Source organism: Microtus oregoni, unplaced genomic scaffold, assembly GCF_018167655.1.
Source record: "Microtus oregoni isolate MIOR12 unplaced genomic scaffold, Mior012 000000F_ref0000247, whole genome shotgun sequence".
NCBI classification, from domain to species: domain Eukaryota; kingdom Metazoa; phylum Chordata; class Mammalia; order Rodentia; family Cricetidae; genus Microtus; species Microtus oregoni.
This window is the reverse complement of record NW_024543059.1, coordinates 31,710,151-31,736,264: the sequence shown is the minus strand read 5'-3', so window position 1 is coordinate 31,736,264 and position 26,114 is coordinate 31,710,151. Positions and strand designations below refer to the sequence as shown.

At 43.9% G+C, this 26,114-nt stretch overlaps 1 protein-coding gene across 1 annotated transcript in view; it reads right to left on the bottom strand.

The window, feature by feature from the left end:
• The window catches only part of Gabrb3 (gamma-aminobutyric acid type A receptor subunit beta3), a 237,265-nt gene that overhangs the window by 7,886 nt on the left and 203,265 nt on the right, over positions 1-26,114 (bottom strand). Inside the window, exons 7-8 of the mRNA XM_041649783.1 lie at positions 7,473-7,625; positions 3,475-3,719 (exon numbers count right to left, since the gene is read on the bottom strand). Coding sequence (XP_041505717.1) covers positions 3,475-3,719; positions 7,473-7,625 — 398 coding nt within the window. The remainder of the gene's footprint in view (positions 1-3,474; positions 3,720-7,472; positions 7,626-26,114) is intronic.

Sequence of the window (26,114 nt, the reverse complement as noted above, 5' to 3'; positions counted from 1 at the left end):
CCCTACAATGGCAGCATTATCAAAAATAATACTAATTATAGTATGCAAAAGAATGCAATCATATATTAAATTATATCTCAGCTGAAAACAGCTTGGCTGCTTTACTTACGGAGTTATTGTTACATGGGTTTAATTTAAATGTAAACCAACATGCAGAAAATTGCCGACATTTTTGTCTGATATGTTTAAAGAGTATTACAATTTCTTAACCTTTAGACATCTCATTTTTAAAGTCAACGTTCCTAAAAGAGAAGGTGACCTCTAGAATGTAAGTCTCAAAAGAGAAATGAGTGGCTATGGGGCTCTAAGGCTGACGTGTTTTCAGAAAGACAGGTGGTTTGTAATTTTTAAATTGCTGCATGAATTCTTGTTATTTTGAAGGGTCCAGCTCACACTGACTATAATTACATCCAATAATTTCAAGGTAGGTTTTTTTTTCTGCTGTGAACCTGGACAGGTGCAGCTCTCCAAAATTAAAAACATTGGAAACATCTCATCCAAAAAATATCACATAAGAGTTTCTCATTCCTGGGCTATGTCACTAGGTTGGCACTCAGTCAATTCTTCACTTGCCATCCAGATTGCAGTCAAGTGAAAATTTCTGGTTTTAGAAGAACAAGACAAGATTTGCCATTTGAGGGTGGCACCAGCTCTTCCTGCTCACTAAGAATAATATTGAGTCTGTGAATCTGATTCTTGACATGAATTATTGCTTTGCCTGGCAAATGGGGCATAGGTTCAATTTCTGGTACCCCCCCCACTTGTGGCTGTATTGTGTCATGACTTTAAAAGACTGTGCCAATGGGTCAATCCTCAGATACCACAGGATGTACAAATGCAATGTGTGCGTTGTGACCAAAGGCTTGCTCTCGGGTGTAGTAGCAGGCCTGGAACAAACAGGCAGAATGCGTAGGCAAATTAAAGTGAAGAGGCTTACACTGTACCAAACGGAGAAACCAGAAGAAGAAAGAAACATTTGGAACATGTATGTATTATGTGTGAAGTTACGATATTGTGTGACCACTAAGTCTACGGGAAGCTTGCTTACGGTTTGGCAGCCGGGTCAGTAAGAGTTTGCCAGCAGTTGTTGGCAGCTGGTGGCCTGAAATGTCTCCAGGGCACTCGGCCCATGACAGAGCCATGGGGAAGGCCCTTTGCTTAGGAAAGACAGTAAGAAGCAGGGTCCCTGTTAGGGAAAATGACTGGCTGTGGCTGGTCACACTGATAAGCAGAGTCAAGCGTCGTCACTGAAAACTTAAAAGAGACTGTTTGGATGGACCCCTCAGGCCCAGCCTTTTCTGTCTGGAATGAAGTCTATGGCTCTTGTGTTTCTCATACTCTGCATCCTGCAAACTGGGGGGAGGGGGGGTGTCCTATGCCTACTTAGAAATATCAGCAAACTCTTAAGAGAGGGAGGAATATGTTTAATGCGGAACTGTGAAAGCATCAAATAGATGTCCAAAATGAGAATCCCTGGTGTTTATGTGCTGGCTTCCAAAGCTAAGAACGGAATGAGAGCTGTGTATTCAGAAAACTATGAATATATAGAGGCCTCACTGAAACAGCTCAGGAAAAAAAAACATTTATGGGGGAAAAAAAACTGAAAATGGATTCCTAAGTCAATTAGAATTTCCTCTGCTTCTAATTCATATTCTTTACACATTCTGATCATTTTACCCACAAATGCTACTGGCTTGAGTGTTTCCTTTAAATTGTGTACTTCATACTCCCAAGAAGGTTTCTGAACAATGATGCTTTGAAGGCTTTAAACAGTCCCGTTTAGCGAAAAGGAAAGAAAGTGGCGATTGTCAAACACAGAAGGAAGTGGAAAGAACACTGATCATGTGTGCAGTTGTCCATGCGCTCGGCCACGGAGATAACATGGCATGATTAATTCCCGTTTCCTTGGAAACACCAAGGCCAAGACATCTTGTGTATTCATAGTACAGCATGATCTCCATAGAAACCTAACAGTCTGGAACAGAGTAGATTCTCAAGGAAGATATTGAAGATAATTTTGTCTGTGGAAAACCTAGTTCTATTCAGAGACCAATTTCATCTGTTTTACAGACAGAAAGGGGCCATTTCCACACGCTTGCAGGACTCCATCCGGTCCTACACCTTTGCCATCTCATGTCAGGCAGCATTAGGGAATCCATGCCGGCACAGGGGCACAGAAGAAGGGAAGGAAACCTCCAAGGGCTTGAAAAACACGTAGATTTTAAAACCTGAATTAAACAGCACAGCAAAAAGAAAGGAACGAAGGAGAAAGTCCATATTTAACCTGGTAGGTGTGGGGGCCAGCCATGATAAGCTAAGTATGGGCAGGTCACCTAAAGGAAGTTCTTTATTTCCAAACATTATCACCTGCCAGAGTAGGACTCAGCCACTGATAAGTTTAACAAGAGGCCTGAGTCTCAGGAGTTTACCCTGAAGCAATACCTGGTTGCAGGAAGAACCACAAACTGAGATTACCTGAGCACCACCCAAGAACAGACCATCCAAAGGAAATGCCTACGGTGCCAACTGCTGTAGATAGGATTACCTGCCAGCACACACTCACCTGGACACCCCTAGACAAATGTCAGCCAATCAGGGGTCCTGAACCTCAGAAAGCCCTCAACCCCACCTTTACCACCATAAAAATCCAACTCTGAGCTCGGGGCTCTCCATTTATTCCAATATGTTGTATGTGCAGATTGATTGAGTTTGCAAACTTGCATAAAATAAAGGCTCTTTGCTTTTACATACAGGACTTGGTCTCCTTGTTGGATTTTGCGGGAACTTTGCAGATTTGGGCATAACAGTAGAAATGTATTACTGAGGATTTGAGGAGATGAAGACATAAAAGGGTACATTTTAAGAAACTGTAACATTTCATTGTAATCTCATTATACTAACATAACGCTTTTATGAGTAAATATATTCAATGCCTAGTCCCTTTGGGACCGGCAGGTGAGCACTCCTGTGCTGGGCTCTGATTCTCCGCTGGGTGGGAATCTGTGCTGTGCAGAGACCACAGCCAGCAGCTCTGCTAACCTCCTGAGCCTTCGCTGCCTGGGGCATTCATGTTTAATGTTCTCCTGTGGGACTGTGACCAGCAGGAAGGATGGACCAGAGAGGTGACTGCCTGCTACACTGCTTACCATGGGGGCAAGCTGCATGAGTGAACTGGTAATCTTATAATTGGAGGAATATTGAGCTCTTTTGAAAAAAAAATGGTATTTTCCACGTCAGACAAGAGCCCTGCATTCTAGAGTACTGGTCATTTCTGATTCTGTTCTTTTTAAGGAAGGTGGAAGGGAAGCTAGCCTCCTCGGCGCCTGCTCCAATGTTAGTTTGATAGGAACCCTGAAGGCTTGCCCTAGGAGCCTTTCACAGTATGCTGGGTAGGGCTCCCTGCCCAGCTCCGAGGGGATGAGCTGGAAGGTTAGAAACTGCGGGGCTGGAATGCCCAAGCTGTAGAGAGCCTACCCGGTTGCTTTCACTCTTGGAACGGTCATTCTTGGCCTTGGCAGTCTTCTCTGCGAGCTTCTTCTGCCTTTGGGGACCTCTTCCAAAGAAAATGTAGTTGACGAAGGCGTACTCCAGAAGGGCCAGGAATACAAAGACGAAACAGCCCATCAGGTACATGTCGATGGCTTTGACGTAGGGGATTTTGGGCAGAGTCTCCCGAAGGTGAGTGTTGATGGTTGTCATGGTGAGCACAGTGGTGATCCCTAGGAAACAAACACAGTATGAGTATGTCATCCCAGATCCCAGCCTCCCTTCTGCTGCAATGCCTTCTAAGAATTTGGATGGAATGTCACCGGAACAAGCCATGTGTCTTGTGGCAACCACATCACACCTTGGAGCAGCAAGCAGACATTTCCACTTGGGAAGCAAGCCTGCAGTGGCCTCACCCAGCCACTCCTCAAACACAGTGAAGGGTGTCTGGCGAGAGCAGGAGGCACGATGTCTGGGTCATTTCTAAAGAATGTTCTCCCTCGAGGTTTAGAACAAATGTAGGCAGTCCCAGAATGTAGCGTAAGAACTGAGTGCCTGGCTACAATACACTGGGAGACTAACAGTGGCTTGTGGCCACAGAGACCTGGTCACCAGGAAAGCTAAGAGTGACTACCTCTCCTATTCCAGGCCTTTCTGGAAAGCAGAAGCTGAGAGGTCATTTTTGATTAGGGGAAGACCCAATTCTAAGTTCAAAGACGAAGGGCCAATAGAGCCAAATGCACAGAACAGGTTCACTCTGGATCCCTTTCTCTGAAGTGGAAAAGAGTACCCACAGGCTGGGTGGGAAGGTTAGCTCAGAGGGACGAGGGAGAATTCTGCTCCTGTCTGGAGTCTCTCAGCTATTTACAAAGCTCAGTGTTAAGGATTCCTGTCTGTATGCGGGAGCCGGCTGCAGTCCTTAAGGCCAAATAAGCATCACATTGTGTATCCTCCCAGAGCAGGAGACATAGCTCCTTCTGGACAGAGAATACAAATGAAGAGAGTGGAGGCCACAGTGACCAGAGGACATGCTGAGTAGAGACATGACTAGGTCTCGTGGAGCACAGGGAAGCTGTGTGTGAGTGCGTCACTAACCTCTGAATATGCCACAGCAAGAACAAGCTTGGAACCTGCCTTGGAACCTGTTATTTTACAAAAGGAAGATGCTTGGAGGCCCAGCTTCCACTAGAGCAAGCCACATTCCTGCGTGTGGGCTGAACACTTGCCCTCCCTTCTCATGTAATGATTACTCTCCTAAGAAGGCGCTCAGAGGAAAGAGACTGACAGTAATGTTTTTGTCTCTCTCTCTCTCTCTCTCTCTCTCTCTCTCTCTCTCTCTCACACACACACACACACACATACACACACACGTGCACACTCAAACACACACACACAATACTCTTGTGTGGCTGAAGCCATGAGGTAGCACTGGCGTGGTGTCTGCGGTAGAACCAGGACTGTAGGGAGGATGGATGTTTACTCTCTCAGCTTGCAGCCCTCTGGGTGCCCATGGCGCTCAGAGGCATGCCTGATCACCTTGTGGTTCCCAGAGCCGGCCTGGGGCTATAGAACGCAGCCTCCCATAAGGGGAAAGCAGCAGAGAAATAAGGTAAGGCCTTCTTCGGCACCCTCCTCTGACCCTAGGAGACTGCTAACAGAACAGAACAATGGAGAAACGAGAGACTATTTTTACGCATAATTGCAAACCACGGTTGCTTGTGAGATGTTTGGAAATCTCAGATGTCAGAATATTTTAAGACTTCCTTGAACATTGCATTCATGTGCACCTGGGGACTTTTAAAATTTGAATGTGGCAATGGGATAATTACAGTTTATGGATAAATCTGAAAAATGCCACGCAAGAGCTACAAAATTAGACTTTCTCACCGTTCTTCCAAAAATTTGCCACGTTCGCCACTCCTGTTTTCCCACGCCCAGGAGGCGATCGCCAGCAGCTGTCTGCTCAGCAATGGTAGAAGGGTGTCCCCTTGGTGGCCTCCCATGGTGAATGGCAGCACATTGGTTGTGTGAACGAGTGGAGAAGATGGCAACCACTCAAGAAATCAAATGGTAGGGCGAGTGTCACAGTAACTGTCTTTTGAAAGCTAGCAGCCCCCCCCCCCCAAAAAAAAATACAGAATCCCCTCTGAGGGTGGCCAATGACCTGTTCGGTTCTTTCTTGGAAAGCCCCCACTGACTCTAGGATCGCAGCCATCTGTGGTCCTCTGGGAATGAGGCTCACTAGGTGTCTGTAAACACCCTTTCTGGTATAGCCCTGGTACCTGCCGCTTAAGACTCTAATGCTTGCTTGACTCCATAGCCCTCCAGAGGCAAAGCCTGCATAGCACACCATGCTAGCAGAGTCCCTAAGACATGATTTGAGCTTGGATCAGCAAGACACCCAGAAAATGTGGAAGCGAGTTCCTTCACCATGATGAAACTGGATTGCTGCCGTCCACTTCTGACAGACGACTTGTTTCTCATTGTGGTGATATTTTTACAAGCAAGCAGGTACATAGTCTGTGGGAGCAGGCAGCGCGCAGAGGGTCACGTCTGCTGGATGCTTCATCCTTGCCACACCAGATGATTGTATCTCTGTGGCTCTTTCTCGTTGCTGTTAACAACTGTCCAGCAGCAGAGTCACTATGAAGCTCATGACATTTCAGGGTAGATGAGCTTTTCCCAGGCTTGGGGGTGGGGGATTCCCAAAGATTTTTCATCTGTTTACATTTTTTCTCATAAAGAGAGAACTTCAAACTGTATAAACTAACAACAGCAGCACCTGGATCTGTCCCTACAAATCCAGTCTCTTCATTTAGCAGATGCAAAGAAAAAAAAATCAACTGGTCTAGAAAAGAGGCATCTAACGATATTAAAAATACAAAGAAGTAAAATCTGCAGACAACCTCTGCACAGAAATGTAAGATTTAAAAAGTCTCTTTAAGAAATACTTAACAATTTAGTACGGATTTCTTAGCCCTTGGGTACCCGATTCTTTCCAGCGTGTACTTTTCTACACAGGACAGCTGCAGGTAACTTCAGAAGATGTCTAGCCCAGGAGACACGTGTGCTAGTTACACGGTTGCAGATCTAGCGCAGGCATGCACACATGCACGCTGTGTTAGAAAATAAGAAGGCTGAGGCTGGAAAACAGCAGAAGGAGAGAGGGAGGCCTGGAGGCCTGGACTGCACCTCCGGGTTGACGGCTTTACCAGCAAATGTGTTGCTAGTTCTTCCCTGCAGATTTCCCTGCGAGAGCTGCATTGTGAGTTTCCTCCTCAGAAACTGTTGGAACCCAGAGAAAGGCTGGTCTGGGCATGGTTCATCACCTCTACTACTGATGTGTTTATGCAATAACTTTGTTCATAAAGTTTCATAATAATCAGCTGAGCAGAGAATAGTGTTCCTGAAAATATAAACTTTCCTTTAATAAGCAAATCCTGAAAAAACAATGTCAGAACCTGTATGTTGCATATCAGTTAACAATCTTATTATTAAATAACCAATGGGCAGCAAACTTCACTAGGATTCTTGGGAAATTACTCATAATTAGTTGCTTATTTTAATGCTCATTACATTGTGTAATTTCAATTATGTGCTATAATATCTGACGATTTTCCCCATGAGTTGAAAGAGAAGAAAGCTCAAATAAATCAAATTTTTCTGTCGGTGGCATCCTCTTGACCAGGAAATACTACTCCTTACTTTAAAATCAAGTGTCAAAAACAGTTCTACGATGCAAATATTCTGACAACATATTTTCCCTTTCATAGGCATGGAAATTCACATTTAAGCCTTATAATTAAATTAACACATCAAGGGACTCAAGCGTGAAATTACTGTTTGCAGACAAAATGTGGCTTGGTGGGGGGAGCTGGTGCCAGGATACGCACAGACTGTGGTTGCACTCTGGCTTTTCCCTTTCCTTACCACCGTAACGAGGTGGTCACTTCACCCTTTAGAGAGGACTTAACAGCAGCACATACCAAGGGCAACTCGAGCAGCGGATGCATCGTAATTGATCCAGAAGGACACCCACGAGAGGATGGTGATCAGGATGGAGGGCATATACGTCTGAAGAATGAAGTAACCAATGTTTCTCTTCAACCGAAAACTCAACGAAAGTCGAGGGTAGGCACCTACAGCAAACACAAGGGCACAGTGAGGAGCCACAGTAGGCGGTCCGCTCCCGATCCTGCTTCCAGAGGTCAACGGCATGCACCCGAACACTCCAGGAACTGGGAAGCCGCCCACTAGCGCGCAGTTTGCAGTGATATTTATAAAGGAGGAGAGAAGGAGTGTCTATCAGTTTGAAGATAAGGAACAGCGAGGACGTGGCTCTAAGGCAAAGGCTCAGCTGAGAGCCATTCCTGGGGAGGTTTTAAGATTGGATTACAGATTAACAATGGATAGGCTGCTTGGGTTTTCACTGATGACTCTTTACTTTTTATCCTTTGAAGTGAAAGAAACTTTGGTACAAAACTTTACCAGGCCAAACAGCTGTGTCAAGTCCTGCCGTCTGCCCATTCAGAGGATTGGAGCCACGGGCTCCGGACTACAGGATCAAGGCTAGTTCAATCACACATAGAGCTGGAAGGTAGGAGAAGCAAATGGAGTCTCGGAGAGAACTGTGCTGCACACTATGGTGCCTGCTGGACCAGCAATAGCACGAAGGAGAGCCTTAGAGGAGCACCTTCTAGAATGCAAACTCCACTAATCACCCTGGGATTTGCATCCTGGGCTCCAATCACCACAGTCACCAGCGGTGCAAAAGCAGAGCCTTGGGAGACACATTAACATGGCATTGGCCCGCCCTTTTCTGCATTGTTTATCTCAGAATAGGCAAGTGTAACCTATTGCTCCCTCCTTCAACACCAAATCACCAGCTCTGACTGCTCCAGCTGTCCGGACTCCAAGTCTCCTGGGTTGGAAGGAGGCTGGCAAAGGAGAAGGCCAAAGGCACATTCGAACCACCTACTTCTTGATCCCTCCCCCAGTCTGTTGATGGACAGGCGTCTCCACCCGAGAGAGCCTGACCAGAGCATCTTAGACTTTGCCACACCACCTCTCTTAACTGAGAAATGATCTCAGGCTTTTGCATATACAAGTGCATAGTCAATGTTTACTTCTCAGGAATCACTAAGAAGTCCAGTTGAAAAGAAATCTTTGATGTGAGTAATTTTGTTGTTTATTGAAGAAAAAGCATGCTCACCCACCAGTGAGATGAATGCACCTACTAATTAATTGTTACATAAAAAACAGAATTCTGGCTGACTATTGATGCTGCAAGGCAAAGGGCATCTTGAATGCTTTCAGAGTTCAGCAATGTCTTATCCTCCACGTTCTGAATGGCACTTCCATAAATATGTACAAAATATCAGGAGCATGTTTAAGGCCATATCCGACAGTTAAGAATTCCACCCGAAACTCAATGACTTTTATGAAACTCAAGCATGAATTTTAAAATCCAAACATTCAAGCAGAATACAACCCAAAGATATATTAGTCTGACACTTACATCTGAGGAATAACGCTACAAGATGAAAATATTTTGTTTTGCATAATTACACCATTGTTTCTAAAACACTGGAAAACTTAGCATGTGCAACTCAAACACTGCAGTTCCTAACATGCACGGTCCTGCGTGTGAGCCCGAGTGTTCTAGGCAGCATTCAGTTGGCACTGTGTGGTACTGACAGCACACACAGTGTGAAGTCATGTGTGTGTGCAGAACCAAGGCCGCAATGAAGAGGTGGAATGCAGCCCATCCAAGCACTGAGAAAAGCAAACAAAACAAAACAACCCCCCCCCAACGACAACAACAACAAACCCACCACAGATTCATTAAACCGTTGATCTTGAGTTAATCTCGTTCACTGCATATTAAGAAACTTTTCCTGTTGAAAACCTCAGTTTTAAAGGCTGTAGCTTACAACCTAAGTTTCAGGTGACCGTGACTTTCCTATATTTTCACTTCAAGACTGGCAGGTTTCTATGTTCCCACAACCTGTACCTGTCTTTTCCACACTTGGCCCTGGGCTCCTGTCTGTTTGTCGTTGCATGCATGTCTTCTGCAGCAGGATCACTCACTCATACGGCTATTATTTTATGTGAAGAAGTCTTGTTTTAGCCCATGACTGCCTCTTTTACTGCTACCCACACTTCCAGACTGAATTACACAAAAAGTAAACAAACCATTTACTAAACTCAGCATTTAAAGACTAGCTGCATGGAACTTCCTCCGCTGTTTCTAGGGTATCTATCTGTGCAGTTTGCTTTGAGAGGCCTGATCAAATGCACATATCAAGTTGTCAACAGAACATCAACACTGTCATCAATGAGGCACAATATGTGCAAACACAATTCGGATTCTTCCCAGTTTCCCACCAAATACATATACATGAAAACTGGTTCATAAATAGCCATTCCCGACTGGGGCGGAGTTAGGTGATTTCCACTTCTGAAGAAGCTATCAATAATCTTCTCAAGGACGACTTCATGCAGCGCTCTTGTGTTAGCCTGATTCCGTAGGCTGCCGGGCTAGTGCACGGGGCTTCTTCTGACAGCTACTAGCTTACTTTGTAAAAGGGGCCCAGTTTACATTGTCCCCATCAACACTTTCTTCAGCTCCTACCTCCCGTTGCGAGCATGGCCCTGATGGTGCTTCTTCACTTTTAACAACCCCCATAATCATTTTCTAGGGACGAGGTCTACCACTGAGCTACATTCCCAACGGTAATTTCGTTAGCTGGATATGTCTAATGTGTTGCCTTGCTCTCTATGGTTAATCCTTCTGTCTCATACTTGTCTTCTCAGCTCAGCTTTCTGCTTCACGTCTTCATTTTCGAGCTGTCTGCACAAATCCTCACTTGGATGGTAGGTGAGTATTTCCTCAGTAATATGTTTTAAAACCTCGAATGGATTTGAATGCGGACTTGGAGACACTTACCTTTTTTGTGTGTAATTATATGTTTATATATTTTTCCCTCGTGACTGCTGTGGGATGGCTGCAGGAGCTCAGGACTTCTGGGAAGTACCCCGTGCTGAGTTTTACTTCCGGCCCTGGCTCCAAAGATGTTTTTCTACATGGAGTCAGTGTCTCTGTAGGTTGCTAACGCTAGCTTTGAACTTGTGATTCTCACTTTCTCAGCCACCCCAGAAACTAGGATTACAAGGATATTCCACCACACCTGATTTCCTATAATTTCTCAACCTTGCTTGAGTTCATAACATAGTCACCGACTAACCTATTCAGAGGGGGTTGGCAATTATTTCAGAGGTTGACACAAGGTGACGTTCTACCCTGAATTTTGTTCCATTTTTCAAATGCCATCAGGGGACTGAAACTCCTACAAAAGAAGTCGGTATAGATGTACAGTCCACGCCATGTAACTGGGGAGTGTTTCCACGCCGTGCCAATTGAGGATTCCCATGAAGGCCAGACCCTCAGTCCCATCCCCATGTTTCAGAAGCATAATCCTATACTCAAAATTCTCTTCTGTTGCCAAATGGATTAAAATACATGGGAATGCAGGTTTCTTCACGTTCCCACAACTAACCTGCTTCAACTTCTACCATGCCTCTGCATAAGCATGCTAGTGTCCAGTCAAGGATATTTTCATTGCCTAAATTTTTCCCCATTACTTCCTGACTGTAGATTCAAATCCACTGTCTTTAGAAAATGCCTTTCCCTAGTCATATTGGAAGGTCTTGACCCACTCCATTTGCTTGAATCCTTATTATGTGCACTCTACAAAGGTCAGTGGTCACCTTCTGACTTCTTGTCCTTCCTGTTAAAATCTAATGACCGATATTCACTAAAGTTAGATCTGTGTTGGCAGCCGTACGTTCCTCAAGATGACTGTGAAGAACACTGAATAAAAGCCTGCTTCCCATACCACAGTCGGATGCATCCACACACCAATGTGTGAAGAGCAACATTCGCGCATCCTCCAGACTCTGCATTGGAGTTGAATATGCAAAGTGTTCAACAGTCTCGGTGCATCTTATTTTGAGATCTCGTGGCAGCTTCAAGATCTTAGGGAAGCAATTTCCACACTGACTCTTCGTTTGTGATTAGACCTTGCTAGTTATAGTTTGGTTTTTTTGTTTCTTCACTGTGGGTGGAATAATCTTGCTGTCAGTCACTATAGGTTATGTTACGCCATAGGAATGAGCACTCCTAAGTCCCAGCGGGTAACAACAATGAATTGTCCCCTAGCTACACAGTCGCTCTGTTCTTTCTATCCAACAACTGTAGGATGTTGTGACTGAGGTGCCAGATATACCGACCACCTGTTTCACTGGACATACCTCATTGCCAGCCTTTATGTCACCAGAGTGAGAATGTTCAATTTAAATTTAAAATGCAATTAAATTTACCATACTTTTCAAACTTCCATTTCCCCAGTAAAATTTCTTAGTATTTTCTAGAGGCTAACTTTAGAAAACCCATTCCAATACAATCTAAGACCAATACATAGGAAGTGAAGAACCACCAAAATTGTGTGGGAAATTCGTTCTCGGGCAGTGCTGGAGATATAGAGAGAATGACAAAAGCAAATTCTACAAGATCATCGGAAACGCCTGTGAAGACATCAATCTAGTTTCAGAAATACATGGATTTCTATAAATTTGCCAAGACAAAGAGTTTAGAATTAAGAAAATAGACAATTTTTCTAATATATCTGTTTAGTATGTACATTCTGTTTTGAAAAAGTGAAACACTATGTGAGTATTTATCACCTGCTCTAGACCCTACCCTGAGGTGTAAGAAGTGAGCACAGCACCAGCAGGAAGAGAGAGCAATCTCCAAGAACCCCTGACCTGTACCAGAAGATGCCCACAGAGGGAGCCTGGGCTAGTCCAAAGCACCCGGAGCAACACAGAGGAACATGTTACACCAGGCATACACATACATAGGATTTAGTGATTTTTGGGTTTCCCACACAATGACATCAAATACTCATAGCTGAGTAAATTTATTTGGATGAAGGGAAGAAACGTTTATAAGATAAAGAGTACTCACGAAACCAGAGAGGCCAGGAATAAGTTTCTTGAATGCCAGTAAACTTAAAAAAAAAGTCAGAGACAAGAGCTATTTTCCTAAGTAGGCTTTCTGTCAATCCACATGCATGTTACAGAGTGTGTAAGTCCTCATGTGACTCTGCCAGACCATGTCTTGATGTTGGCAACGTTGAACGTCACAACACCGGCTATTGGAAATATATGGGAAATTTCCCCTGAAATCATAGCCAGCGGCTAATAAAAGTGAAAAGATGTGAGTATCCTTCATGACGGCACTGGAAGTTCCAAAGCGACAATAGAAACGCAGAGCCCGGGTTTGGTGCATTTGTGCCAATGCAGAGAGAGACAAGTCCCCAGAAGATGCTGAGTCAACAGGCAGAGGTGCAGTCCCTGAACAGCTTACTGTTCCAAGCCAGGGCTTGCTTGGCAAAAGTATCCAGCAAAGATGCTGATCTCAACCCTTTCTCCCTAGATGCGTTGAGCGCTGTGCCAACACCAGGCTCTGGACCTCCAGTCCTCCGAGGTTTACATCCCTCTCTAGGCATCAACAGTTTGGAAGATCCCATTAAAAATGTGCATACAGACTGTCAAGCTAGCTCTGTAGACTGATCACAGCCATTCCAATGTATCTGGGAAGAAACAAGATGCTATTTCTGGAGCTGATGCGGAGTGGATCGACACATATGTGCCCTTTCCTTTTCCAGGCAGCATCCGAAGCGCTCTCCTCACTGTCTTCCTGAAAAAGCACCAGTGTTACTCTTGGGTCTCTTATCACACTGTCTTAGCCACTTCTAATTCACCGTCGACTTTGCAAGATAGACCCGTATTAAAAACAGTACACTTCAGGTACCATGCACATGTCTGCAATCTCAGCACCAAGCTGGAAGCTCAAGGCCAACCTCAGGCACACAGCAATGACATAATAAAAAGGGGAATCTGTGATGACTGTGCTTCTCTCATGACTAGTCATTTCAATATATGCTGAAAAAAAGTCTAGAAAAGAAGAAAGGGAGCATGGAGTAAAAAAGAGAGAAAGGAAAAAGAGAATTCAAGCTGAAAAGACACCCCGGGTAGGCTGAGGGCCCTTGCAGTGCCCTTTGGTTCATGCAATGCTGCCCCAGAGAACAGGTGCTCAGATGATGCAGCATCGTAGTTGATCTGGATTGTTCCCGTCTGTAAAAATTGCCCAATCTCACAGGTCCTCTATCTCCTGCTGTATACAATCAGGACAATAATACAGCTAGCAAAAGAAGAAAATGTGATCCATTACCATCCATTAAAAGGAAAGACCGTTATGCTGAAAATGATTACAATCAAGAAACTTAAAAGATAAGCCAAAGGGTGGAAATAAATATTTCCAAGGCATAGATCTGATTTTTATTTTTAAAAAAACAACTGGTATTTAGAGCATATAAAGAATGCTTACTCCTCATCAAAAATACCCCAGAAAAATAACCAAGCTAAGAGATAGGGGAAAGCTTAGAATAGATATTTCTCTAAAGAAAACAGACACATGCACACCTGTTATGTGAAGAGATTCTTTGCTAGATTTCTCACTAGAAGAATGCAAGTCAAACACACAGTGAGACATCACCTCATTCCTACTAGGAAGATTCCAGTCAAAACAACAGAGTGGCCAGGGACTGTGTGAAATTAGACTCCATACGTTCTGCTGGTAGCCAAGTAAAATGGCTGCATCACTTTAGTGAGCACTCTGAACGCTCCTCCAAAGGTTAGAATGTCACACAAGCTAGCAATTCCCCTTCAAAACACACAGGTGCAGTCCCTGGGATAATAGAAAGAAAGCATGTCTATGCATTATTAAATTAAAATCACAGCAAGGTATGGGATACCCCTTTACAAGTTATTGGTCAGGGAGACCCAAGAGGTCTTCCAAACGACTCATTGTCCTTCGTTCCCCACCATAACTACATGGTGACTCCTATGACCGAGGGCAGGAAACACTGAGAAATCAATCTCAAGCCCATTGCACATCTTCCGGGATGGCTAGTGTTCATAGCGTCAGAGGGAGCTGGGTTGGCTGGAAAACACACGCTCATTGATCTCAGCCAGCACTGGACCCTGCGAGTTACAGTACTGGCCTGCCGGGAAAGGTCAACCCACTAATGGAATAGCAGCACACTCAGAACTGGGTAAATCCTGCCTGCTCATTTTCTTAGGGTTGTACCCCTAGACTTGGCCTCTTCTCAACCGTGGTCAGAGAAACTTCTGTTTAAAATGAGGAACAATCAACGCTGGTCTAAGTGTTGAAATAAGAGACTAAGGGTTCATCCCTAAATGAAACACCTGTATTAATCCTACCACCAACAGAGCTCAGGAGCTTCAAAGAAGAGGAGGGAGAGAGAACATCAGAGCCGGAGGGTAGGAGGAGTGCTGGGAAGGGATATGTTTTGGGCATGATGTGCATGGCTATCATCTTAATAAACTCACAGACTGTGATCCTACAAAAGACCTATACAAGGCAATGGCAGTTGAAATGCCAGGAAAAGGGGGCGGGTCATCTCTGGGTCATATTCTTTACTAAGGAGCTATTGACAGGTAATAGCAGTTGAATAGAATCATTCTTTCTTGAGGATGTGGCCATTGGTAAGTTTCCCATGCTCCAGTGGGTGGCTTCATGCCTGCACACATACTGACAGCACTCATTGGACTTAGGAGAGGATGAAAAATAATAGAGACATTAAGTTGGGAAGGAGACATGTTAGAGAAAGCATTAGGGGTACCACAGGAGGAAAAGGGGTCATGTTGTCATACACACATGAGCGCACACACACACACACACACACACACACCATACCATGAGTGAACCTTAAAAAACTTTAAACTACCACAATCAACAAAGGACTCTATTCACTCATAGTCCATGGAATAGGCCCACGCAGAGAAATGGGAAGTGGGCTAGTGACTGCTGTCTGGGCTTACAGAAGGAAGAGCTGGACAAATAAGTGGTAAGCGCTACATGGTTTCTTTTCAGGGGCCTTAAAAGTTTAAAGTTGGTTGTGCTTAAGGCTGCAGAGGCCTACAGCTGCATAAAACAACACTATATTTTAGACTTTAAATGGGTGAATTATATAGTCCATGAATATCTCAATAAACCAATCAATAAGAAAGAGAACTCTGTGTTTACTCCTGGGAATTACATGGTTTAACTGATATCAAGTAACAGGTGTATTATATTGCCAATCAATACAGATTTTTCTTTCTTTCCCTTTCTTTGTCTTTTTTTAAAATAAAGTATTCTCAACATTGAGCATATTTAAACATGTTTGCTAGAGTCTTCAGAGTAACTCCCAAGGATTCAGACAGATAAATATTTTTCCAGGGACGTAAGGTAAAGAATTTTTGAAAGCCCCTGGCTTCTGTGGTGGGATGTAGGTCAGGAGCTCTAAAGGGGGAGTGTTTCCACATCAGCACACTCAAACTCAAGCTGTCCTTGGGCACAGGCTCTACGCATGCTCTGAGCCTAGAAACACAGGTGAAGGGTCTGCAAGGATTCCTAAAGAGAGAAAACAGCAAAGGGAGGGAGGAAGGGTGATTTCTTCTTGAGTCCAAGGTGAGATTAAGTTGTAAAGAAGATATGGATTGCAACCCCACCAGTACCGCTTTGCTTCTCTGCACCTACAATGTCTTTACAGATGAAGGACTAATGGCAACAGTTTGTCAATATGAATTAAGTAAAAACTAAAGGTTTGAGGTCCTTGGGCAGACTCGTAAAAGAGCTGAGAGGCATGTATTAACAGCGGGCACACCGTCTCTAAGGGAAACTCAGTTAACTGTAATCTCTAGTCAAGAAACAAGACAGCATTTTTGAAAACTGTTGTTTAAGGAACTTCTCTTTGTCAGCTTAGCCATGGGCTATCCCAGTCTTTGTTCATATTTTAAAATCTTCTGAAATAAAGTCAGAATACCCTTATCCAACTGTGCCACCGGCAAAAAAAAAACCCAAGAGAAATCAGAACATCACACAGCTAAAGAATCATTAAATAATCTACTCTCCATGGATCTTGTAAAAATTTTAACCTTTCAATGCAAATAACACTAAAAAATAAAAATGAAAACAAAACCCCCAATAAACAAACAACTACAACAAGAAAAAATGTAGGAGTAAATTTCAGATTTGGCAAAAACTGGAAATTACAAATTTGGTCATCTGTGGGACAGGCATCAGAACCAGTGTGAACATTCAGCCCTGATTTGGTGGTTTGGTGATGTGTAAGCCTAGCGTTCTGAGTCGGTGATCCTCTAACATGAGCTCAGCACATTTGCTAAGATTTTCTTAACTCAGTACTTTCCGAATCGTGGTTCTGTAAAGTGTCTGAAAAGGCACATTGTGCTGGCTGAAACTTCCTCTAACTGTTAGTAGAATGAAAACAAACAAACAAACAAACAAAAAACAAATACAGATGCATCTGATCCATATTTTCGGCAATGTGAATATAATACATCCCTCCAATTTTCTATTCTCAGATTAAAAGTCCAAACAAAAAGAAAAGCAGAAATTGAAATTATTCTAAAAATTGAAGGAAATGGGTATTTAAAGTACTCTTTTGGTGCTATAGACAGATAACTTGCAATACAGTTTGCCTGGAAGGGATAGGTTTCTGAGTGTTATCAAAAACCAAAATCCAGTGTCTTCTGTATAGTGGAGCCGTGTATTCATGGACCCTAAAAACACACTTTTCCACTCTTTAGTACTGATTCCAATAGCTAATACTATGTAAATCAGCTGTCTAACTTTTTAAGGCAGGATCTTGATATATAGTCCAGACTGGCCTTAAACTTGTGATTCTCTTGTCTCTCTTCTCTCAAATGTGGGCATTGAAGCATCTGCTGCCATATCAACCAATTTTAATAAAAATATAATTTCTGATAGTGAGTTACAAATTATAAATAAATTAAAAGCTAGAATAACTAAGGCAAAGAGAAACAGTATAAAAGAACCAAGAGTGGGAAGGATGTTAGTGATTTAAGGCGAAGAGCGCAGTGAGTTCTGGGACTTTCCAAAGAAGAATAAATAAGCATTTTCCAAAGAATAAATAAGCGAACATACACACCAGAAATCAGAGCAGACCCAAACGCACATGCAATTTTTAAGCAGGGTGCTGGAATACATACAACCAATAACAAACAATGTTATTTTAAAGATAGACAAATCAAGACAGCATACAGAATGGGAAAAGATCTTCACCAACCCCACATCTGGCAAAGAGCTGATCTCCAATATATATATATAAAGAACTCAAGAAACTAGACATCAACAAACCACATAATCCAGTTTAGAAATGGGATACAGCCATAAACAGAGAATTCTCAACAGGAAGAATCTCAACTGGCTAAGAAACAAAAAGAAATGCCCAACATCCTTAGCCATCAGAGAAATGTAAATCAAAACAACTCTGAGATTCCATCTTACAACTGTCAGAATGGCTACAATCAAAAACACTGATGACAGCTCATGCTGAAGAGGATGTGGAGTAAGGGGAACACTCCTCCATTGCTGGTGGGAGTGAAAACTTGTACAGTCACTTTTGAAGTCAGTATAATGTTTTCTCAGAAAATTGGGAATCACTCTACCTCAGGACCCAGCTAAGCCACTCACTCAGGCATATACCCAAAAGATGCTTTATCCTACCACAAGGACACTTGCTCAACTATTTTCATAGCAGCTTGATTTGTAATAGCCAGGACCCGGAAACAACCTTGATGTCTCTCAACTGAAGAATGGATAAAGAAAATGTGGTACATTTACATAATAGAGTACTACTCAGATGTAAAAAACAATGACATCAGGAAATTTGAAAGAAAATGGATGGAACTAGAAAAAAAATCATCCTGGTCTGTGAGATCCTTAGAACCCAGCAAGAAACTCTGCTCCTGTGCTGAGGGGATCTGGAGAGGTAAGTAAGTGGCCACACAGCTGGACAGTCCCTGGGGACTGAATCCAGGTCCCCCCAATTCCCTAAGCTTTTCTGGCCATCCAGCAAAGTATGTTCTCTGCTGCTGGCTTTCTTTACCCCATTCCACCCTGCCCCCAAGTCTGCCTTTTCATCTGCAAGGTCCATGGATCCCCCAACACAGCCTGTTTCAGGGCAGAGGAGTTCTGAGAGCCTGCTCCTGTGCTGAGGGGACCTAAGAGAGAGCAGACCAAGAAAAACTCCCAAGTACACACTCAGCCAGAGCAAAGATTCGACCAAGACACGAAGGAAGAGATGGGCAGGCACCAGTGCAAGAATTCCTCCAACATTCTGAAAAGCAACACGGTAACACAAGAATCCAGAGATGTACTGGCTTTGTGGGAGCCTAGGCTGTTTGGATGCTCACCTTACTAGACCTGGAAGGAGGTGGGAGGTCCTTGGACTTCCCACAGGGCAGGGAACCCTGACTGCTCTTTGGGCTGATGAGGGAGGGGGAGTTGATTGCGGGAGGGAGAGGGAAATGGAAGGTGGTGATAGGGAGGAGGCAGAAATCTTTAATAAATAAATAAATAAATAAATAAATAAATAAATAAATAAATAAAAGAATCCGGCAAACATGCAACAGGAAGACTTGAACATCCTAACTCAGAAGAAGTAGAAGAAATCAACTTTAAATGTAACCTTACGAAAATGATGGAGACCATTAAGTAGGAAGTTAAAAACTCCCTTAAAGAAATGGGAGAGAAGACAAACAAAAAGTTAAAAGAAATTAATAAATCCTTCAAAGATACCCAAGAAAACCAAGAAAAAGCAATCAAACAGATAAAATAAACAGTTCAAGACTTGAAGACCAAAATCCCAACAAAATCCCCTGGGAAGGGGAACTTGAGATTATCTCCTTGGTGGACTGGGCTGGTGGAACTAGGAACTTCAGGGAACAAGTTGCGGGGTGGCCAGAGGGGGAGAAAGCTGACAGAAATGACTTTAGAGGGGGCTTTGCTGGGTCACAGCTGGGGTCGGGTAGAAGCCTGGTGCAAAGGAAACTCCCACGAGTCTACAAGGATGGTCCAGCTAAGCCTCTTGACTGCAGTGGATTCATAGCCTGGACTGGTCATCCCCTGTGACCAGATTGTGACCACCCTGGATGTCTCCAGAGAGCCTTCTTCTAGAGACTGATGGAGGGAGATTCAGAAATATGACCAAACATTAAGCAGAACTTGGGGAGTCCTATTGAGGACAGGGAGGAGGGATTGTAGGAGCTGGGGGTGGGGGCTCAGGGGCACTGCAAGAAAACCCACAGAAATGGCTAGCCTGACTCATGGGAACTCAGAATCTGAACCAACAACCAAGGAGCCTGCCTGGGACTGACGTGGGCCCTCTGCATATACAAGACAATTGTGTAGCTGAGCCTATATGTGGCACCCCTGGCAATGGGAGAATGCCTGTCCCTGGAGCTTTGGATGGCTCTTGGGAACCTTTTCCTCATGCTGGTTTGCCTTGTCTAGCCTGAATATGGGGGGAGGTGCTTGGTTTTATGGTGGTTGATAAGCCAGATTTTGCTGATGCCCAAGGGAGGTTTATCCCTTTCTGAGCAAAGGGTGGGTTGAGGGGGACAGGGAAAAAGTGGGAAGAGATAGTTGGAGAAGAGAAGCGAGAGGAGACTGTGGTCAGAATGTAAAATATATAAACAAATAAATAAAATTTTTAAAAAGACAATTCACACAAAATCTTGCACAGGCAGCTCATCAAAGATGCTTACCAAGTAGGTACCAGAGAATGCACTTAAACTAATTAGAAGCTACACAAATGGAAGACACAAGGCATAACTTACAACCAGTAGGTGATGTCTGTGTAAAGCAGGTGTGTGTGTGTATGTGTGTATGTATGTGTGTGTGTATGTATGTGTGCATACATGTGTGTATCTTGGTAGGATATCAATCAGGGAACTTCAGGCTGGCTGGTCTGTCCACGTGTGTGTGTGTACACCTTGGTAAGATATCAGTCAGGGAATTTCAGGCTGCCTGGTTTGTCCGTGTGAGTGTGCGTGTGTATGTGCATATGTGCATGCATGTGTGTGTGTGTGTATGTGTGTGTACGTGTGTTTCATGCGTGCGTGTGTGTGTGCCTTGGAAGGCTATCAATTAGGGAACTTCAGGCTGCCTGGTCTGTCTGTGTGAGTGTGAGTGTGTGCATGTGTGTATGTTTGTATGTGTGCATATTTGCATGTGTGTGTGTATGTGTTTGTGCATGTGTGCATGTGTATGTGTGTGTGCATTCGTGTATGTACCTTGGTAGGATATCAATCAGGGAACTTCAGGCTGTCTGGTCTGTCCGTGTGATTGTGTATGTGTGTGTGTGCGCGCGTGTGTACCTTGGTAAGATATCAATCAGGGAACTTCAGGCTGTTTGGTCTGTCTGTGTGATTGTGTGTGTGTGTGTGTGTGTACCTTGGTAGGATATCAATCAGAGAACTTCAGGCTGTTTGGTCTGTCTGTGTGATTGTGTGTGTGTGTGTGTGTACCTTGGTAGGATATCAATCAGAGAACTTCAGGCCGCCTAGTGTGTTCTTTGATAGGCTATGACGCAAGGACCCTGAGGCTGACTAGTGTGTGAACCTTGGCATGGACATTTTGGAAAGCAGTTTGACATCTCAAGTTAAGCTTGAGTATTTCCAATTCTCCTTTCAGACATATTTACCGTTCATCTGCATGTATATTTATAGCTATTCAAGCCACGTAACTCCTACCTGTGCAGAAGAAGGGGAGGATTTCCATAGATTATGACTTATTTACAGACAGTATAGTAAGGAGAGTGAATGCTGGTGTGGAGATGGCTCGAGACTCCAGGGTGAGGCTGAGGTGAACAGCTGCTCCGCAGTACAGACTCTATGACTCCCTTAAGCAATGCTGTGAGCCAGGCGACAGCAGCTATGGTGTCATAGGACAGTGGCTGCCTTCACGGATAGAGGATTCCTACCCACAAAAGGACCCGGGGGCGGTTACTTCAGCACTCACTTCATGCAGAGTCACGGAGACTCACTCCTGCCTTCCTAAAGTATTTCGACACATGTGATCAAACAGAAGCATTATGAATATTAAAGTTACAAGTATCTCTTTATGGAAATTTCTCTATCAAATCTTTCCTCGTCGTGTTGTCTTAGCCTGGGGCCCATTGGGATATCTACCACCTAAGGTCGGACATCCCTCCACCCACCTTGTATTCTCTTTCCTTCTCTCTACCATCAGGAGTGGATTCTAGGGACCTTGTGCAATCAAACAACTACTCTACCCCTGGGCTGTACCATTGCTACATTATTGCTACTTTTCTTTTTAACTTAAAATTTTAAAAAGTCAGCTATTCATTAAATATTTTTGGTATATCCAAAATATTTCAGTAATATTTAAACTTACTATATTTAACTAAACAGAAACTAGGTACAATAATGAAAAATGTTGTATTGCTACTCCTGCAGAGATCAACGGTCTTATCTGAGTTTATCCAGCGGTTATAATATTTACCTTATAAAATATTTTTTTCCGAGGGACGTGACCAGATTTACTTGGTAAGTGAGAGGGTTCAAAAGTGAAGTTCAGGAGATGAAGAAGAACTTACCGCACTCCCAAGGTTTGTTTAGAGGCCCAGAAAAGATCTTGACCAAAGGAGTCACAAAACTCTAGACATGTTTGTTTTGTACCTGTTTCCTGGAATTTCATCAAAACGTTCACAAGTCTCACAGAGGTGGACCGAGGTCTGCTGGCCACACGGATGTACTCACGTGGAGTAGCTGCTAGAGACGATCTGAAGCCTAGCCCAGGTACAGACGTGAGATAAGCCACTCCCGTCTCAGCTTGTCCTACACGGTTCTAATGGGTCTATCTCTCCTTCCCATGCTTTTGTGCTTTCTTAGAAAAAAAATACCAATTAAGATTTCCAGATCTGAGTTAACATTACTGCTTCTAAGCACAAGGAATCACCTGAATATGATCATAAGCGCATTCACCAGAATTAGAATTCAGAACAAGGAAAGAGCACAGCTAACAGGCTAGAATTTCCTCAAGAAACCAGTTCCTTAACCAAGTCCTTAATGCACAAAATTACCCTTCTCTTTTCTTATTCCTGGGAGGACCCATGCTGGGCGCTTGGTTAAATTGTTGAAATCCTGAGTACATGATTAAGAGCAAACATGTTTACTCAGTAGACTTTTCTAGAGCATCGGATGGAGTGTGGGATTAACACTGGCCAGATGACAAGAAATGATACCAGATGCGACTCAAAGGCTTCCAAAGAAAAAAGAAGGAAGAAACCGGAGGAGACACTCAAGGAAGAGGAGCAGCGGCATTGGCAGGAGAGTCACTCCCTGTAGAGTTGGCATGGTTCAGGACAGAAAAGGAAACTATATCAAAGGGAGGCTAGAATCTGAGCAGAAGTTTGAAGGGCAGCAAAGAACAAATGGTAGGAGGCAAGAGGATTAAATTCATTAAGAGAAAAGCTCTGAGTGCTAAGCTGAAGAGCTCACTGTGAGTCAGGGACTGAACTGGGAGGGGAGTTTCAGAGTTGGTCAACGGCTTAAGGGATATGGCGGCCTCTGGCTAACACAGCAGCTGAGCAGAAGAGGGCTCAGTGGTAGGATGTCCACTTTTTTCTTGTCTTAGATGTCTTCTGAGTATTGGATTAAGACATCCCAGGTTCCCAGGTTAGGATGCAGGGGCCTCCAACCCCAGAACCAGTTCCTAAAAGCCTGCTTAGTAGCCCAGCTCATCTAGAATGCATGGTCTTTGGTACAAGACTGGTGGCAAAGGACTCAGATAGGCATGGTTTACAATGGTCCTGTAGCTATCGATTCTCTCAACTTCATACCCAGTACAGCACTTTTTGTAAAGCAAACTACCTGTTGGTGGAAGAACTCCACAACATAAAAACTTGGGAACTAACCAAGTTGAGAGTGTAGAAACACTGCTGATGGAAAAGTGCCCAAGGTACATCGTGATTGGCATGTATGAAGAGTCTTGAGCATCACCATAGCTGTGCTTTGAGTATCCCTATGTCCATTTGCCTATACCATCACCACTTCAGCTCTCTAATGTATTTGTTTGTCTGCTTTGCAGTGCGAGGGATTGAACACGGACCCCATACCAATCAACATCGACAGCTTCCAATTTTCTTCTACTTTAGCATAAGCTAATACATTTCTAAAGTACGGGCTCCAGGGACATCACTGACATAAGACTGACACACAAAGGCCACTGTGGTGGGAGTTAGCCCTGGGAAGCCTGAATCCCCTGTCTAAATGCCTTTCTAAACACCCTTCAAAACGCGGGGGTCACGCGTGGAACTGAAGCCTGTTTGTTTGTCTGTTTGTTGTTTTGTCACTAATGAAACCAGCTGCTCTTCCAGAACTCTCCAGCGACTCTAGAAGACAGCTCGCCTTAGAAGCAGTAGAGTCCTCATGCCGTTCAGGCACAGCAAGGCTTTGTGTGGATGACTTTTTCTTTGACATGTGACATTTCAATCCTTGAGCATAGAATGTCTCTGAGTTTTGTGTTATCTCTTTAATGCAAACTATTTATTTAATTATCTCTTCTGCAGAAATGATTCGTGTTAACGTGTCCTGCCAACCAGTGTGTTCTCTCAGTTCAACAACTGTGCGTGACTGAAGCTGCTTCTCAAGTGGACAGAGACCTTGCCTTTTCCTAACCCTTGTTGATGTGGGAGGTCCTTCTGTCTGTGTGTTGCTTTTCTTGTTCAATGAATAAAGAAATTGCCTTGGCCTGTTGATAGGACAGAACTTAGGTATGTGGCAAAGACAGAACTGAATGCTGGAAAAAGGAAGGCAGAGAGGGAGACACCATGGATCCACCACCAGAGATAGACATGCTGGAACTTTGCTGGTAGGCCATGATACCAGCATGGTATCACTCGTGGTGATACACAGATTAATAGAAAAGGGCTAAATTAATATGTAAGTGTTAGCCAATAAGAAGTTAGAGCTAATGGGTCAAGCAGTGGTTTAATTAATACAATTTCAGTGGGATTATTTCGGTTCTGGGTGGCCAACAAACAAGCAGGCCCTCCTCCTACACCTTGTGAGACAGTTTGTTTCTAGGTGATAAAGTGCTTTTGAACCAGATTACTGATTGGAATTGCATTAATTCATGAGACCAGTGGACAGGGAAACATTGGGATCATATTTAGCTTTTAAAATATCTTTAAGACGATGAGGGTTATGCAATTTCTCCATGTATGGTTCAATCAGTATCATTCAAAAGTACAAGTTCGTTAGGAGTGAGAGGCTTTAGAGCTGATATCAAGCCCAATGTAAAACTCAAGTCAGGCCGTAAGGAAGACAGCGCCACATTGTGATGTCCTCACTAGTCAATGCACAGCTTGAAGACTGTGACATGCATGCTTCCTTTTCTCAACAAATAAAAACATAGGTGATGGGGGAGAGTCTTCTGTTTTGTGTTGATTTCATTGGTTAAATAAGGAGACTGCCTTGGCCCTTTAATAGGAGAGAAAATTAGGTAGGCGGAGTAGACAGACAGAATGCTGGGAGAAAGAAGCCGAGTCAGGCAGTCGCCATGATTCTTCCACCCGACACAGACGCAGGTTAAGATCTTCCTGGTAAGCCACACCTCATGGGGCTACACAGATTATTAGAAATGGGTTAAGAGGCTGAAACTAATGGGCCAAGCAGTTTTCCGTGTAATTATTTTGGGTAAAGCTAGCTGGGTGGCGGGACGCAGCCATGCCACTCATCACTACACACAGGTGCTCAAAAGATCAGTGCCAGTCCAGAGCCAGGCTAAGGGCTGCTCAGTGTATACCTTTCCCTGGTCTTCTGAGAGAAAATTGCAAGAGGTTCTTATATAAGCGTGGTCCATTCACAAAGGGAACTTTGTAGACAAAGGCAGGCATGGGCAGGATCTCTTTGCTGTGGGAATACTATTGGCATACCAGTGTACTTTGAGCAGACTTTTTTGCACATACAGCTTGAAGCACAGGATAGGTAAGTTTCAATTTTATAAATAACAAATTACCAATTTTCTTCAATGCACAATAGCAATTTTCTTGATTGTGCACTGCACACAATCCCTTAACGCTACCAGAGATCCTGATCTTGCTCACTCTCCACCCAAAGCAAGCACATAAGTGTGTCTTACACATCTGCTGGCTATGGATAAGCAACACCATATGCAGACGGACCTGATTTCTTAAGAATTCAAGCTTCTGTCTGCTAACACATTGACTCATGGAAACCAGGTTGGAGAGAGAAGATACAGGTCAAAATGTTGAGCCATTGTATAGGTGCTCAATGACAAATGTTCCCGTCTCAGGCAGGGAGCAAGCCCAGGAGGGAAGGGCTGGGGATGCTGTGAGTAGAAGTGGTTCCACTGGGGGCACACATTCTTGTCAAGGGAAGAATAAACCATGAGTAGGAATGGAAGGGAACATGGGAGTTGTGCAGCAACTACCTAACCCAGCCAGGGTAGCTGCGGCAGTAGAACAGGGCAGAGGGCATCCCAGAGAAAAGCAGCAGGAAGGTGAGATGAACTACACCCAGTTAGCAGAGGAGAAACAGATGCCTGTGGTTCGGGAGCAATCACTCACAGGCACCAGGCAGACAGCAAGTGGCCCGCTTCTTTAAGGCCATCACAGCCTGAGATG